At 42.1% G+C, this 14,064-nt stretch overlaps 1 protein-coding gene across 1 annotated transcript; it reads left to right on the forward strand.

Moving 5' to 3' along the window:
• The first annotated feature begins 8,066 nt into the window (after positions 1-8,066).
• On the forward strand, positions 8,067-13,032 carry LOC135520312 (transmembrane protein 79-like). The gene is made up of 5 exons (XM_064945755.1): positions 8,067-8,191; positions 8,737-9,680; positions 9,944-10,138; positions 10,259-10,475; positions 10,679-13,032. The coding sequence occupies exons 2-5, from the start codon at positions 8,909-8,911 to the stop codon at positions 10,878-10,880; spliced, it is 1,386 nt and encodes a 461-aa protein (XP_064801827.1). The 5' UTR covers positions 8,067-8,191; positions 8,737-8,908; the 3' UTR covers positions 10,881-13,032.
• The last annotated feature ends 1,032 nt before the right edge of the window (positions 13,033-14,064 follow it).

A 14,064-nucleotide genomic window follows, 5' to 3' on the forward strand; every position in this document is an offset into this window, starting at 1 on the left:
GCGTGTCCTGCATTGTATATAATCGATGCAACGCAGGGGGAAGATTTAACAAAGCGCATTTGCGAAAAAAGCACAATCGTTTGATGACTGTGCCTAACCATAAACACCAATGCCTGTCTTAAAATCAATACACAGAAGTATATATTTTTAAACCTGCATATTTAGCTAAAAGAAATCCAGGTTAGCAGGCAATATTAACCAGGTGAAATTGTGTCACTTCTCTTGCATTCATTGCACGCAGAGTCAGGGTATATGCAACAGTTTGGGCAGCCTGGCTCATTGCGAACAAATTTGCCAGAATTTTACGTAATATTGACATAACATTGAAGGTTGTGCAATGTAACAGGAATATTTAGACTTAGGGATGCCATCCGTTAGATAAAATACAGAACGGTTCCGTATTTCACTGAAATAAACGTTTTGTTTTCGAAATGATAGTTTCCAGATTCGACCATATTAATGACCAAAGGCTCGTATTTCTGTGTGTTATTATGTTATAATTAAATCTATGCTTTGATAGAGCAGCCTGACTGAGCGATGGTAGGCAGCAACAGCCTCGTAACCATTCATTCAAATAGCACTTTCGTGCATTTTGCCAGCAGCTCTTCGCAAGCACAGCTGTTTATGACTTCAAGCCTATCATCTCCCGAGATTAGCCGATGTAAAATGGCAAGCTAGTTATCGGGGTGCGCGCTAATAGTGTTTCAAACGTCAGTCGTTCTGAGACTTGGAGTAGTTATTCCCCTTGCTCTGCATGGGTAAAACTGCTTCGAGGGTGGCTGTTGTCAATGTGTTCCTGGTTCGAGCCCAGGTAGGGGCGAGGAGAGGGACGGAAGCCATGCTGTTACACTGGCAATACTAAAGTGCCTATAAGAACATCCAATAGTCAAAGGTATATGAAATACAAATGGTATAGTGAGAAATAGTCCTATAATTCCTATAATAACTACAACCTAAAACTCCTTACCTGGGAATATTGAAGACTCATGTTAAAAGGAACCACCAGCTTTCATATGTTCTCATGTTCTGAGCAAGGAATTCAAACGTTAGCTTTCTTACATGGCACATATTGCACTTTTACTTTCTTCTCCAACACTTTGTTGGTTGGGCGTGCAAAATTATTCAGCCCCCTTAAGTTAATACTTTGTAGCGCCACCTTTTGCTATGATTACAGCTGTAAGTCGCTTGGGGTATGTCTCTATCAGTTTTGCACATCGAGAGACTGAAATTTTTTCCCATTCCTCCTTGCAAAACAGCTCGAGCTCAGTGAGGTTGGATGGAGAGCATTTGTGAACAGCAGTTTTCAGTTCTTTCCACAGATTCTCGATTGGATTCAGGTCTGGACTTTGACTTGGCCATTCTAACACCAGGATATGTTTATTTTTGAACCATTCCATTGTAGATTCTGCTTTATGTTTTGGATCATTGTCTTGTTGGAAGACAAATCTCCGTCCCAGTCTCAGGTCTTTTGCAGACTCCGTCAGGTTTTCTTCCAGAATGGTCCTGTATTTGGCTCCGTCCATCTTCCCATCAATTTTAACCATCTTCCCTGTCCCTGCTGAAGAAAAGCAGGCCCAAACCATGATGCTGCCACCACCATGTTTGACAGTGGGGATGGTGTGGTCAGGGTGATGAGCTGTGTTGCTTTTACGCCAAACATAACGTTTTGCATTGTTGCCAAAAAGTTCCATTTTGGTTTCATCTGACCAGAGCACCTTCTTCCACATGTTTGGTGTGTCTCCCAGGTGGCTTGTGGCAAACTTTAAACAACACTTTTTATGGATATCTTTAAGAAATGGCTTTCTTCTTGCCACTCTTCCATAAAGGCCAGATTTGTGCAATATACGACTGATTGTTGTCCTATGGACAGAGTCTCCCACCTCAGCTGTAGATCTCTGCAGTTCATCCAGAGTGATCATGGGCCTCTTGGCTGCATCTCTGATCAGTCTTCTCCTTGTATGAGCTGAAAGTTTAGAGGGACGGCCAGGTCTTGGTAGATTTGCAGTGGTCTGATACTCCTTCCATTTCAATATTATCGCTTGCACAGTGTTCCTTGGGATGTTTAAAGCTTGGGAAATCTTTAAAGCTTGGGAAATCTTTTTGTATCCAAATCCGGCTTTAAACTTCTTCACAACAGTATCTCGGACCTGCCTGGTGTGTTCCTTGTTCTTCATGATGCTCTCTGCGCTTTTAACGGACCTCTGAGACTATCACAGTGCAGGTGCATTTATACAAAGACTTGATTACACACAGGTGGATTGTATTTATCATCATTAGTCATTTAGGTCAACATTGGATCATTCAGAGATCCTCACTGAACTTCTGGAGAGAGTTTGCTGCACTGAAAGTAAAGGGGCTGAATAATTTTGCACGCCCAATTTTTCAGTTTTTGATTTGTTAAAAACGTTTGAAATATCCAATAAATGTCGTTCCACTTCATGATTGTGTCCCACTTGTTGTTGATTCTTCACAAAAAAATACAGTTTTATATCTTTATGTTTGAAGCCTGACATGTAGCAAAAGGTCGCAAAGTTCAAGGGGGCCGAATACTTTCGCAAGGCACTGTACCTACACATACGCTACGGTCACAAGACGCAGGCCTCTTAATTGTCCCTAGAATTTCTAAGCAAACAGCTGGAGGCAGGTCTTTCTCCTATAGAGCTCCATTTTTATGGAATGGTCTGCCTACCCATGTAAGAGACGCAAACCCGGTCTCAACCTTTAAGTCTTTACTGAAGACTCATCTCTTCAGTGGGTCATATGATTGAGTGTAGTCTTTCCCAGGAGTGGGAAGGTGAACGGAAAGGCTCTGGTGCAACGAACCGCCCTTGCTGTCACTGCCTGGCCGGTTCCCCTCTTTCCACTGGGATTCTCTGCCTCTAACCCTATTACAGGGGCTGAGTCACTGGCTTACTGGGGCTCTTTCATACCGTCCCTAAGAGAGGTGCGTCACTTGAGTGGGTTGAGTCGCTGATGTGATCTTCCTGTCTGGGTTGGCACCCCCCCTTGGGTTGTGCCGTGGCGGAGATCTTTGTGGGCTATACTCGACCTTGTCTCAGGATGGTCAATTGGTGGTTGAAGATATCCCTCTAGTGGTGTGGGGGCTGTGCTTTGGCAAAGTGGGTGGGGTTATATCCTTCCTGTTTGGCCCTGTCCGGGGGAGTCCTCGGATGGGGCCACAATGTCTCCTGACCCCTCCTGTCTCAGCCTCCAGTATTTATGCTGCAGTAGTTTATGTGTCGGGGGGCTAGGGTCAGTTTGTTATATCTGGAGTACTTCTCCTGTCCTATTCGGTGTCCTGTGTGAATTTAAGTGTGCTCTCTCTAATTCTCTCTTTCTCTCTTTCTTTCTCTCTCTCGGAGGACCTGAGCCCTAGGACCATGCCTCAGGACTACCTGACATGATGACTCCTTGCTGTCCCCAGTCCACCTGGCCGTGCTGCTGCTCCAGTTTCAACTGTTCTGCCTTATTATTATTGGACCACGCTGGTCATTTATGAACATTTGAACATCTTGGCCATGTTCTGTTTTAATCTCCACCCGGCACAGCCAGAAGAGTACTGGCCACCCCACATAGCCTGGTTCCTCTCTAGGTTTCTCCCTAGGTTTTGGCCTTTCTAGGGAGTTTTTCCTAGCCACCGTGCTTCTACACCTGCATTGCTTGCTGTTTGGGGTTTTAGGCTGGGTTTCTGTACAGCACTTTGAGATATCAGTTGATGTACGAAGGGCTATATAAATACATTTGATTGAGTGGCACCTGTATGTAATATGTCAAATGATAACGTCCTCAAAATAATGTAGCACAGAGGAACCTAGGATGCAGATGAATGTCTGAACTCTGTAATTTGGTCGTGATGCCCCAAACTGTCTTCGTGTGCAAAAGCCGCATTGACGGAGCCTTTTTACCTCATTTCACACCTGATTTATTTAACAAAAGACAATTCTTATGGCCTGTCATAAGGAGACGCTAGAGCGCGACGGGACAAGGACATCCCGGCCGGCCAAACCCTCCCCTAACCTGGACAAGACGGCATATTGTGGACAATGCCCGGGATCAAACCTGGGTCTGTAGTGATGCCTCAGGAACTGCGATGCAGTGTTTGCCCTTTATTGTCTATACTTTACTGTATTTATACTTGGGATGTTGCTTTTCAACAGTAAAAGTAATAAAAAAACCTGGAGGACATCTTTAAAGTATAATTGTTAGAGATGTCTAATGTTACTATCTGGCCCTCATACCATCATGGCCACCTAATCAACCCCAGCTCCCAATTGACTCATTAATCCCCCCTCAATTATCTTAAACTATTCCCAGGTCATTGCTGTAAAATGTTCTCAGTCAACTTACCTGGTAAATTAACGGTTAAATAAAATTAAAAAATGTAATAATGTCCACATGATAACAAAAAATAAAACATTTCATTGAAATACTTCCTATGGAGGACTGCTCCTACCGGGGAGTCCCAATATGGCCAACCGGTGGCTTCAAGGTCTCTCAATGGCCAATACATAGCAACAGCAATCCAGGGTTTATATACAGGATTTGTTCACACTCTTAGGTGGAACAAACTTAAACTTGTGCATTTTTTCAGTGCATCATTTCTGAATTGAAAAGTAAACCAAGGAGTAATTGTCATGTCCTGACCTTAGTTCCTTTTTTATGTCTCTATTTTAGTTTGGTCAGGGCGTGAGTTGGGGTGGGCATTCTATGTGTTGTTCTATGTTTTGTATTTCTGTGTTTGGCCTGGTATGGTTCCCAATCAGAGGCAACTGTTTTTCGTTGTCTCTGATTGAGAACCATACTTAGGCAGCCTGTTTTCCCACTATGATTTGTGGGTAGTTGGTTTCTGTTTAGTGTTTTTGTTGCACCTTACAGAACTGTTCGTTTGTTGTTTTTGTTCAGTATTCATCTTTATTAAAATTATTATGAATACGTACCACGCTACACTTTGGTCCTCTTCTCCTTCTCCCGATGACAATTGTTACAGTAATCTAGTTTTTCAAAAGTATCTGTAATCTGATTATTGTTATATCTTGTGGGTTTCATAACCACGTGTTTATAACAACTCAATAATGATGAGACGGAAACAGGAATTCAGTTCAACCATTTATATGAACGTGCTCATCTCAACACACATTACCCATGATGCTCTGCCTATACATCTACAGTGCAAATAGTACAACCCTAATAAAAAACAATTACAATATTTTTGTGATTAACGTCACTGATAACAGTTGCTGTTTTTTTTGTAATCAGTTACTCCTCAACCCTGCCTACATGTAGACTAGGCCTAAAATATCCCTGGGCTGTTCTCTAGGACCTCCTCTCTGTCTATAATCAATTCTCTCAAAATCGTTTCATTGCACCAAATAAGGCGAAGGAGGAGAGATGAAATATACAAGCCAACCCTCCCCTAGGAAACCCTAGGAAAATAAACAAAAGTTGTTATGGACGTGTCGTCCCTGGATGGAAATGCTTGACAAACATAAGAGGATGTGCACTGTGGAAGAGTAGACTATATGCTTCCCGAGTTGCGAGAATTAAATTTCATCAGTGACACTGTGTCCAAATGAAATTGTGTGAGTCTTTCAGGTATTATAGCCTATTCAGAAGAATAGTCCGTATGGTTTCTACTCCACAACACACATGAACATTAGTATTCCCAGTATATAACCAAATGACCTCGATTTTGGAACAGGCCCCTCTGTGCACTATTATTATGTGTAGCCTATACATTTGATCCAAAGCGCATGGCATTTAATTAATTAATCTCACCTTTCATAACACTCATACCAGTCAAAAGTCCAGACACATGTCAGACAATGATTTAAATATGCACTAGATGACTGACAGGGTGGTGCTGTTTTGAAGCCACCGCACCTCCATCTTGGCACTCTCCCACCGGTGTACATTTTTTGGGGGAGCTATAAAAATCCATTTATTAAAGTCTACATTTATTTTTGCCATGTTTATTATATTCCATATAAATCAAATCACATTTTATTGGTCACATACACATATTTAGCAGATGGTATTGCGGGTGTAGCGAAATATACATTAATGCATACTTTTAAATTATATTATGTGAGCTAAATATATATATGTTTATTATATAAAAACATTTTCCTCAAAGTATAATTTTTAGAAAGTTCTAACGTTACAGCCCCCACTACACAAAATATTCAAATACATGGAATTCTTTCCTTGAAAAATGAAATTAAAATACTGTAGAAATCCATTCATTCCCATGAAGGGCTGCTTCTTCTGGGGAGTGCCAATATAGCCGACAGCATTTGCAATCCAGAGTTTATATACATCATTAATGTCGTCGGTTTACGCCCCCCTGTGTGTAAAGTTCAGGTAACACTCTTGCGACCTCTACTGGTTTCATTAGGTCATAACACCATGGTGCACGAATTATTATGCCATTTATGTATAATACCTCTAGTATTTCTTAAATGATGGGTATGGAAAGTGTTTGGCTGGGGCATTTGATTAATCTGAGGAGAAAGTAGTTGCTATCCACAATAAAATCGTATTACCATGCATAAACCTAGGCTGTGTTCAATAGTAATTGATCAAACAGAGTAGTCTAGAAGTTACAGAAAAAAATGTATTCCCGAAAATATAAATTATATGCAGGAATATTGCCTAATTGGCCTATTTAAAGGTGTCGTTCACACAAATTACACATTGGGTTCAGCAATCCGTGCTTTGGTTTCAGTGGAGGCTGCAGAGGAGAGGACACACCATGTGTTTGATACCATTCCACCTATTCCGCTCCAGCAATTTTTTTTACCTTTATTTAACTAGACAAGTCAGTTAAGAACAAATTCTTATTTTCAATGACGGCCTAGGAACAGTGGGTTAACTGAATGTTCAGGGGCAGAAGGACAGATTTGTACCTTGTCAGCTCGGGGGTTTGAATTTACAACCTTCCGGTTCGTCCAACCACTAGGCTAGCCTGCCGCCCCAATACCACAAGCCCATCTTCCCCAGTTAAGGTGCCACCAACCTCCGGTGTTTGGTTTTATTTTCCTGGATTCCAAATGCTAATGTTTCAGTATTTGTGGCACAAATCCCATTAAAATCACGGAGACGATAATAAGCATTTTCTCTGTGTAACAGTATAACTTTAGACCGTCACCTCGCCCATACCCGGGCACGAACCAGGGACCCTCTGCACACATCAACAACAGTCACCCACGAAACATCGTTACCCATCGCTCTACAAAAGCCGTGGCCCTTGCAGGGAAGGGGAACCACTACTTGAAGGTGTCAGAGCAAGTGACGTCTCCGATTGACAGGCTATTTAGCGCGCACCGCTAACTAAGCTCGCCGTTTCACATCCGTTACATGTGCATCATGTACAAATCATACAAAGTATAAAAATTGTACCGTGAAGCTTATCAAAGTCACTTATAGATTATTTCAACATGATGCGCAAAAAAATGCTAATAGTCCCATGACTTGAATTGGATTTGTGCCACAAATGCATTTAGAAACAATGTCAGGCGAACTAACTAACCAAAGCATGGATTGCTGTCATACCTTGTCCATAGACTACTTATGGAAAATAATGAGCAATTTTGTAATTTGGGTGAACTATCCCTTTAAATGCTAGGCAACGAAATAGATAGGCCCCTTGAAGCCTATACCAACATTTAGATTTCTCGGTTCTCTGTACTTCATTCTGTCAGTGACAGGGCTGTGTTTCGACCAATATTGCTTTTGGAATTAGATCCCAAAAAGGGTAACCAACATAAGGTGAATAGTACACGCCAATACGTAGAATAGTACTCGCCAATACGTAAAATAGTACACATCAATCCAATAACAAACACGCAACATGAAACAAAACTTTTACTGTAGGCAATAGCCACAATTTCTCACTAATTATTTTCATCCCAAGAAAGTCACATATAAGACTGCTTGAAATTATTAAATGGTATGTTTCTAAAATACATTAAAGGGAACGTGCGATAGGAACTCAATATTATCCTACTCACAGTTCCTATCGTACTTTCCCTTTAATGTTTTTTTAGCAACATACCCTTTAATAATTTACCTGGACACACCTGAATTTCCACCCACTGAAAGTTGTTACACAATAACAATAGAAGTAGGAAAACGATGCAAGAGACATTCCATAAAATTCCCAAATTCATTGTTTGATAATCGTTGAGGTTAGGTGAGTATTACACTTTTATGTATTTTCCGTTGTGTTTTCTAGCTTTGTTTAACTAGCAGTCTTCTTGCGTGGCCGAAAGCCCAACATTTTATCTAGTGCGCTGGTATGAGAAACTTCCGTGTTGTGATACGGTGTGCGCTTTGAAGGTCTGTACCACATTTGTCTGGATAGTTAACACATTCAGGCAACTTAAACTCTTTGTATATCAAATATTTTTTATTTAGTGGTTTTCTATTGCAAGAGTATTTTCTTCGGTAGTCATGCGTAAATAGGGCTGTTATTTTCTTCGACGACTCAGCACAGGCCATAATGAGATGCATTGGGCGGAGCTTTGTTGGCAAGGAGCAGGGAGGGATTCTACTTGTCTTATCGTTCTTGGCTTACCTTACCTGTCGTGGAAAATTTTCAACTTTAGAGACTATTGTTTGATTAATGATACTAGAATGCTGTCTGGAGTTACATCTTGTCAGGTTTGTCAGCTCTTCCGTGGGAGGACATGTATGACCCACAGAATGTGCACTCTGTAAATGTACTTTTCTTTGTAGGTGAAAAGCTGTTTAACATCAAACCAATAGAGCTGGGACACAAAGAAGGAAACAGACAATGTGATGTGACTTCAGTCAAAGTAAAAACACTCAATCAAGCATAGACTCACTGACAGATTCACCAAGACAAACGGACAAAGTCTGGAGACATTGAACACCTAAAAATAAAACAATGTCTGAGATCCTGCCGTTAAACCTGGAGCTGCTAGAAGACAGCCCCTCCAAAACCAGCGGGGTGACTGCTGAACCTCAACCCCCAACATGGGGGGAAGAGGAGAAGGTGATTAAAGAAGTGGGGGAAGATTTGGAAAAGAGGAGGGAAGATGAAATGGTTAGTTCGGCTAAATTGGAGCCTACCACTCTGCAATGGCCAGGTGACAGGGATGTAGAGAGAACTACAAAGAACAGAAGTGCATTGACTGTGAAAGAAGATAAGGGAAGGGGAAAGGGGGATGACCCTGAGGGAGAAAGGAAGAGTGTGTACTCCATGTGCACCTCTCTTCAAGAAGGAGAAAGGCAGATGGAGAGTGAGAGAGGGCTGGGTTTGGGAGCAGAGAGAATGAGAACAGAGGAAGACTGGATGGAGAGAGAGGTGCAGGACCCAGGGCTGTGTGAGAGAGGGCTGGGTTTGGGAGCAGAGAGAATGAGAACAGAGGAAGAATGGATGGGGAGAGAGGTGCAGGACCCAGGGCTGTGTAAGATAGGGAAGAAGGTGCAGGTAGAGATGGAGGTGGAAGATGATATGAACTATTTGCCTGAGAAGGCAGCGCAGGTCTTCAACCCATCCGTCACCATCCTACACTCCTCTAGTGCTCCGACGTCTCCCAGCGGAAGGGAGGTATTCTGGGATGTGGATGCAGAGAAGAGCTGCCTCCTCATCCCCCAGGGAACCCCACCTGATGGCTACTACCACGACTGGCCAGTGGAGCGGGGGTCCTCAAAATGTAAAGAAATGCACCAACATTTCACCTTTCTGTCTTTTGGCCTCCAACCTCTTTCTCTCATTGTCTGTCTTTCTCTTTGCTAGTTTCTCCCTTGTTCATTCAGCCACTGTGGTTCTGCTCAAATAGTTTTGCGAGTGCAAATTCATCCTTCCCCTTCTCCCTTATTTGAGGTTATCAGATCTATAAGTGGTAATGTTTACATTAGTCTTTCTGTGCTCTGAAGTAAAAAGAAAGCTAAGTCTCTCCTTTCCTCTCCGCTCCAGGTGGTTGTGACTGTGCCAACAGGGATGCTCTCAAAGTGGGGGTGTCTGTGTTCACCGCAGCTCTGATTTTCCCCCTCCTAGTGTGGGGGGGCTATGTCTTCCTGCCTTTTGATGCCCCACTGCTGGACAGTGCCCCCCTCAGGCTGGTCTACACACTGCGCTGCTCTGTCTTCGCTGTGGTGCCCATCATACTGGGTGAGTGGCTCATTGGTCATTCAGCAGATGTTCTTTACCAGAATTACTCCGGTCTGAACAGCAAGGTGGGTTGAACAACAACACTAACATCACAAGCTAACACTTGTGTTGTCCTCCCAGGCTGGTTGGTGCTGGGTGTCTCCAGGATGCGGTTGGGGGATGTGAAGCTGCTGCGTGAATTGGAGGCCAGGGATGTGGGTGTGCACCGGCGCTATGTGGATGACTCTGTCACCCTCTTTCTGCTCTACTTCTTGCAGCTGGCCGTAATGGCGCCCTACCTGAGCCAGGACCTGCTCAAACTAGTGCCCCTGCTCACCATCATCTTCGCCTTCGGCAGGTAAAGAAACAACAATGCAAAAAAAAAAACCCATTTATTTTATTATCACATACACCAGAGAGATGCAGTGAAATCTATTGTCCAATTTCAGTGCCCAGTCAGTCATATCCCTATATGGCATGTGATCTCAATATCAGGCAGTCTGGGCAGACTATAGAAATGACTGCATCTGTCTAATGTCCATCTCTCCTCTGTGCCAATAGACTGATGTACTGGGTGGCAGCTGCACTGGGCAGCAGTGTTCGGGGCTTTGGCTTCGGCCTGTCCTTCCTGCCCACTGTGGCCATGCTGGGTGCCAATCTCTACTTCATCTTCACCATGGACGCTGGGGGCACCATTTTTGCCCAGGATGTGATGCACCAACAAGACCAACCCTCAGCCTCCCGCCAGAGGTTCTGGGGATAGGAGGATGGAGGAAAGGCTGAAGGAATGCAAGGATGGGGAAGAGGGACAGGATCTGTTTTACCAACTGGTAGAATTTAACTTTCAAAGGGTTACTATGTAAACTGTAGTGGATCGTGCTAGTGTGATTTTTAAACCACACTGATGATGTGTAGAATAGACTGGGCAATGGTAGTCAGTGATAGAGCTTATAAAAACAGTTTTTGGAGAAAGTTTCTATATTATAATTCATTTTCTTGCATGGCATTATACCATCACTTTGGTGAAACAGTAGAATGCATTCTGTAGAAGATCTGCTAATCGACAGAATGACTTAAGTACCATGGAATTATGTTGAAATCACAATTGTCGGCTCAATGCAGAGTTAATGAAAATAGTTTGTCGTTCCACACAGAATTGTGCCACTTGGGGAAGTGTCTACAATAACCAAACCATTGCCTTCCTCAGAAATATCTAGCTAGGCCTGCACACCCACAAATAGTTTGCTGAACTGTACTGTTTGGTTTGACAATTATCTGTACTTGAGGCATCCTGTAATCTATTGTTTTTCATTTGGTTGTGAATCTGGTATTACAGGCTAATAACATTAATTGCATTGACATTTGGTACCTAATATCAGGTTTATAGAGGAAAAACGAAGACTTCCTTTAGACCTTCTAGTCAATCAATTTCCTATTGAAAATGTTCAATACAACCAAACACAAAATCATGTTCTGTGATAAGGTCATCGACTACTGAGTGGACATTTTGTCTCATAATTTCATTACTGTATTGCCTTTTAAAAGGACGTCCACACATGAGCAATGCCATGTCATTATAAGAGCTAACAAATTGTTTAAAGATAATTGATTTAGTACAAAGATTTTGATATTGAGAACCATTTCATTATTGGAGAAGGTGGATTGCATGGCTTTTTGTGCCCCCAAATATGGCAACCTTGTTATAGAAATCAAACCTGTCCAACAAAAACAAACCTACCTGCACAGGTGGCCCAACCTCCATTCCTTCATCTCTGAAAATGAATCCTTTCACAATACAGCACAGCTCTGTAAGAGTGATTGTGAATGGAGTTGTTATTGTATTTTAAAATATACCTATTTTAAAATGTAATGTATGAAATCAGATTTTTAGTGTAGGCATAGACTATGAAATGTATAACTACGCTGATTTCTTTCTACGTTTCCAAGTAAACTTTAGCTAATAACAAGCGGGAACAAATTGTAGAGTCTGTCATTGTCTTTTCTTATGATTTTCTTTAACTTTTTATATATTTTTTAAAAATAATTTATATGTAACAAGTTATGTTTTTATTGGGTTTTCATTTGCTTCATTAGTGAAGATGACACATTTTTATTGGTATGAAAGCCTTTTAGTGGCTAATAAAAATGAGCAAGCATTTAAGGAAGGTCTTTGTGCATTACAGTTGTTCTGAATGGGCACCTGTTTTTGGACTGTGTTATTTCTGTGTTCGTGACCAAGTGGGAAGGTGGTATTTATCACATACAACTCGGGGAAATCCACTTGAACACCCATCCAACTCGTAATTACTAGTGGAAAACCATAGAGATAGTTAGAGGACACAACATGGTATCGGTCCAATTATGGCATCTGTGAGAGCATGGGCTGTGCCCTCGAGGCCATCTCCATTTTGAAGTAGTACATGTTCTTCTACTCCTAGGAGCTGGTTAACAAACTGAAGGGTGAATTCATGCAAACTGGAGTGTGTTGTTTGAACAGGTATAAAGCCAAAGTTGGCAATTTACTGTCCACCTGCAGTTATGAAATGTTTGCTCACAAGTGTAACTCATTGGCTGATCACTCCTGATGACCTGGATGGAAATATATAATATTTCCTTAACCATTAGGAAGTCCCACCCAGTTGACTACTTCAAAATGGTGAAAATCCTAATGGCGCTGCCCATGCTAAAACTTGCTTTTGGTCACAAGAGGCCTCTATCTCTGTGGGAAACTCGTCTATCACCCCTGATCACAGACATCACCCACATTCTGACCTTGATAACAGCATTTTCGGCAGTTACAGTGCCTTGAGAAAGTATTCGCCCCCTTGAACTTTGCGACCTTTTGCCACATTTCAGGCTTCAAACATAAAGATATAAAACTGTATTTTTTTGTGAAGAATCAACAACAAGTGGGACACAATCATGAAGTGGAACGACATTTATTGGCTATTTCAAACTTTTTTAACAAATCAAAAACTGAAAAATTGGGCGTGCAAAATTATTCAGCCCCTTTACTTTCAGTGCAGCAAACTCTCCAGAAGTTCAGTGAGGATCTCTGAATGATCCAATGTTGACCTAAATGACTAATGATGATAAATACAATCCACCTGTGTGTAATCAAGTCTCCGTATAAATGCACCTGCACTGTGATAGTCTCAGAGGTCCGTTAAAAGCGCAGAGAGCATCATGAAGAACAAGGAACACACCAGGCAGGTCCGAGATACTGTTGTGAAGAAGTTTAAAGCCAGATTTGGATACAAAAATATTTCCCAAGCTTTAAAGATTTCCCAAGCTTTAAACATCCCAAGGAACACTGTGCAAGCGATAATATTGAAATGGAAGGAGTATCAGACCACTGCAAATCTACCAAGACCTGGCCGTCCCTCTAAACTTTCAGCTCATACAAGGAGAAGACTGATCAGAGATGCAGCCAAGAGGCCCATGATCACTCTGGATGAACTGCAGAGATCTACAGCTGAGGTGGGAGACTCTGTCCATAGGACAACAATCAGTCGTATATTGCACAAATCTGGCCTTTATGGAAGAGTGGCAAGAAGAAAGCCATTTCTTAAAGATATCCATAAAAAGTGTTGTTTAAAGTTTGCCACAAGCCACCTGGGAGACACACCAAACATGTGGAAGAAGGTGCTGTGGTCAGATGAAACTAAAATTGAACTTTTTGGCAACAATGCAAAACATTATGTTTGGCGTAAAAGCAACACAGCTCATCACCCTGACCACACCATCTCCACTGTCAAACATGGTGGTGGCAGCATCATGGTTTGGGCCTGCTTTTCTTCAGCAGGGACAGGGAAGATGGTTAAAATTGATGGGAAGATGGATGGAGCCAAATACAGGACCATTCTGGAAGAAAACCTGATGGAGTCTGTAAAAGACCTTAGACTGGGACGGAGATTTGTCTTCCAACAAGACAATGATCCAAAACG

The sequence above is a fragment of the Oncorhynchus masou genome, chromosome 29, assembly GCF_036934945.1.
Source record: "Oncorhynchus masou masou isolate Uvic2021 chromosome 29, UVic_Omas_1.1, whole genome shotgun sequence".
Lineage (NCBI taxonomy): Eukaryota > Metazoa > Chordata > Actinopteri > Salmoniformes > Salmonidae > Oncorhynchus > Oncorhynchus masou.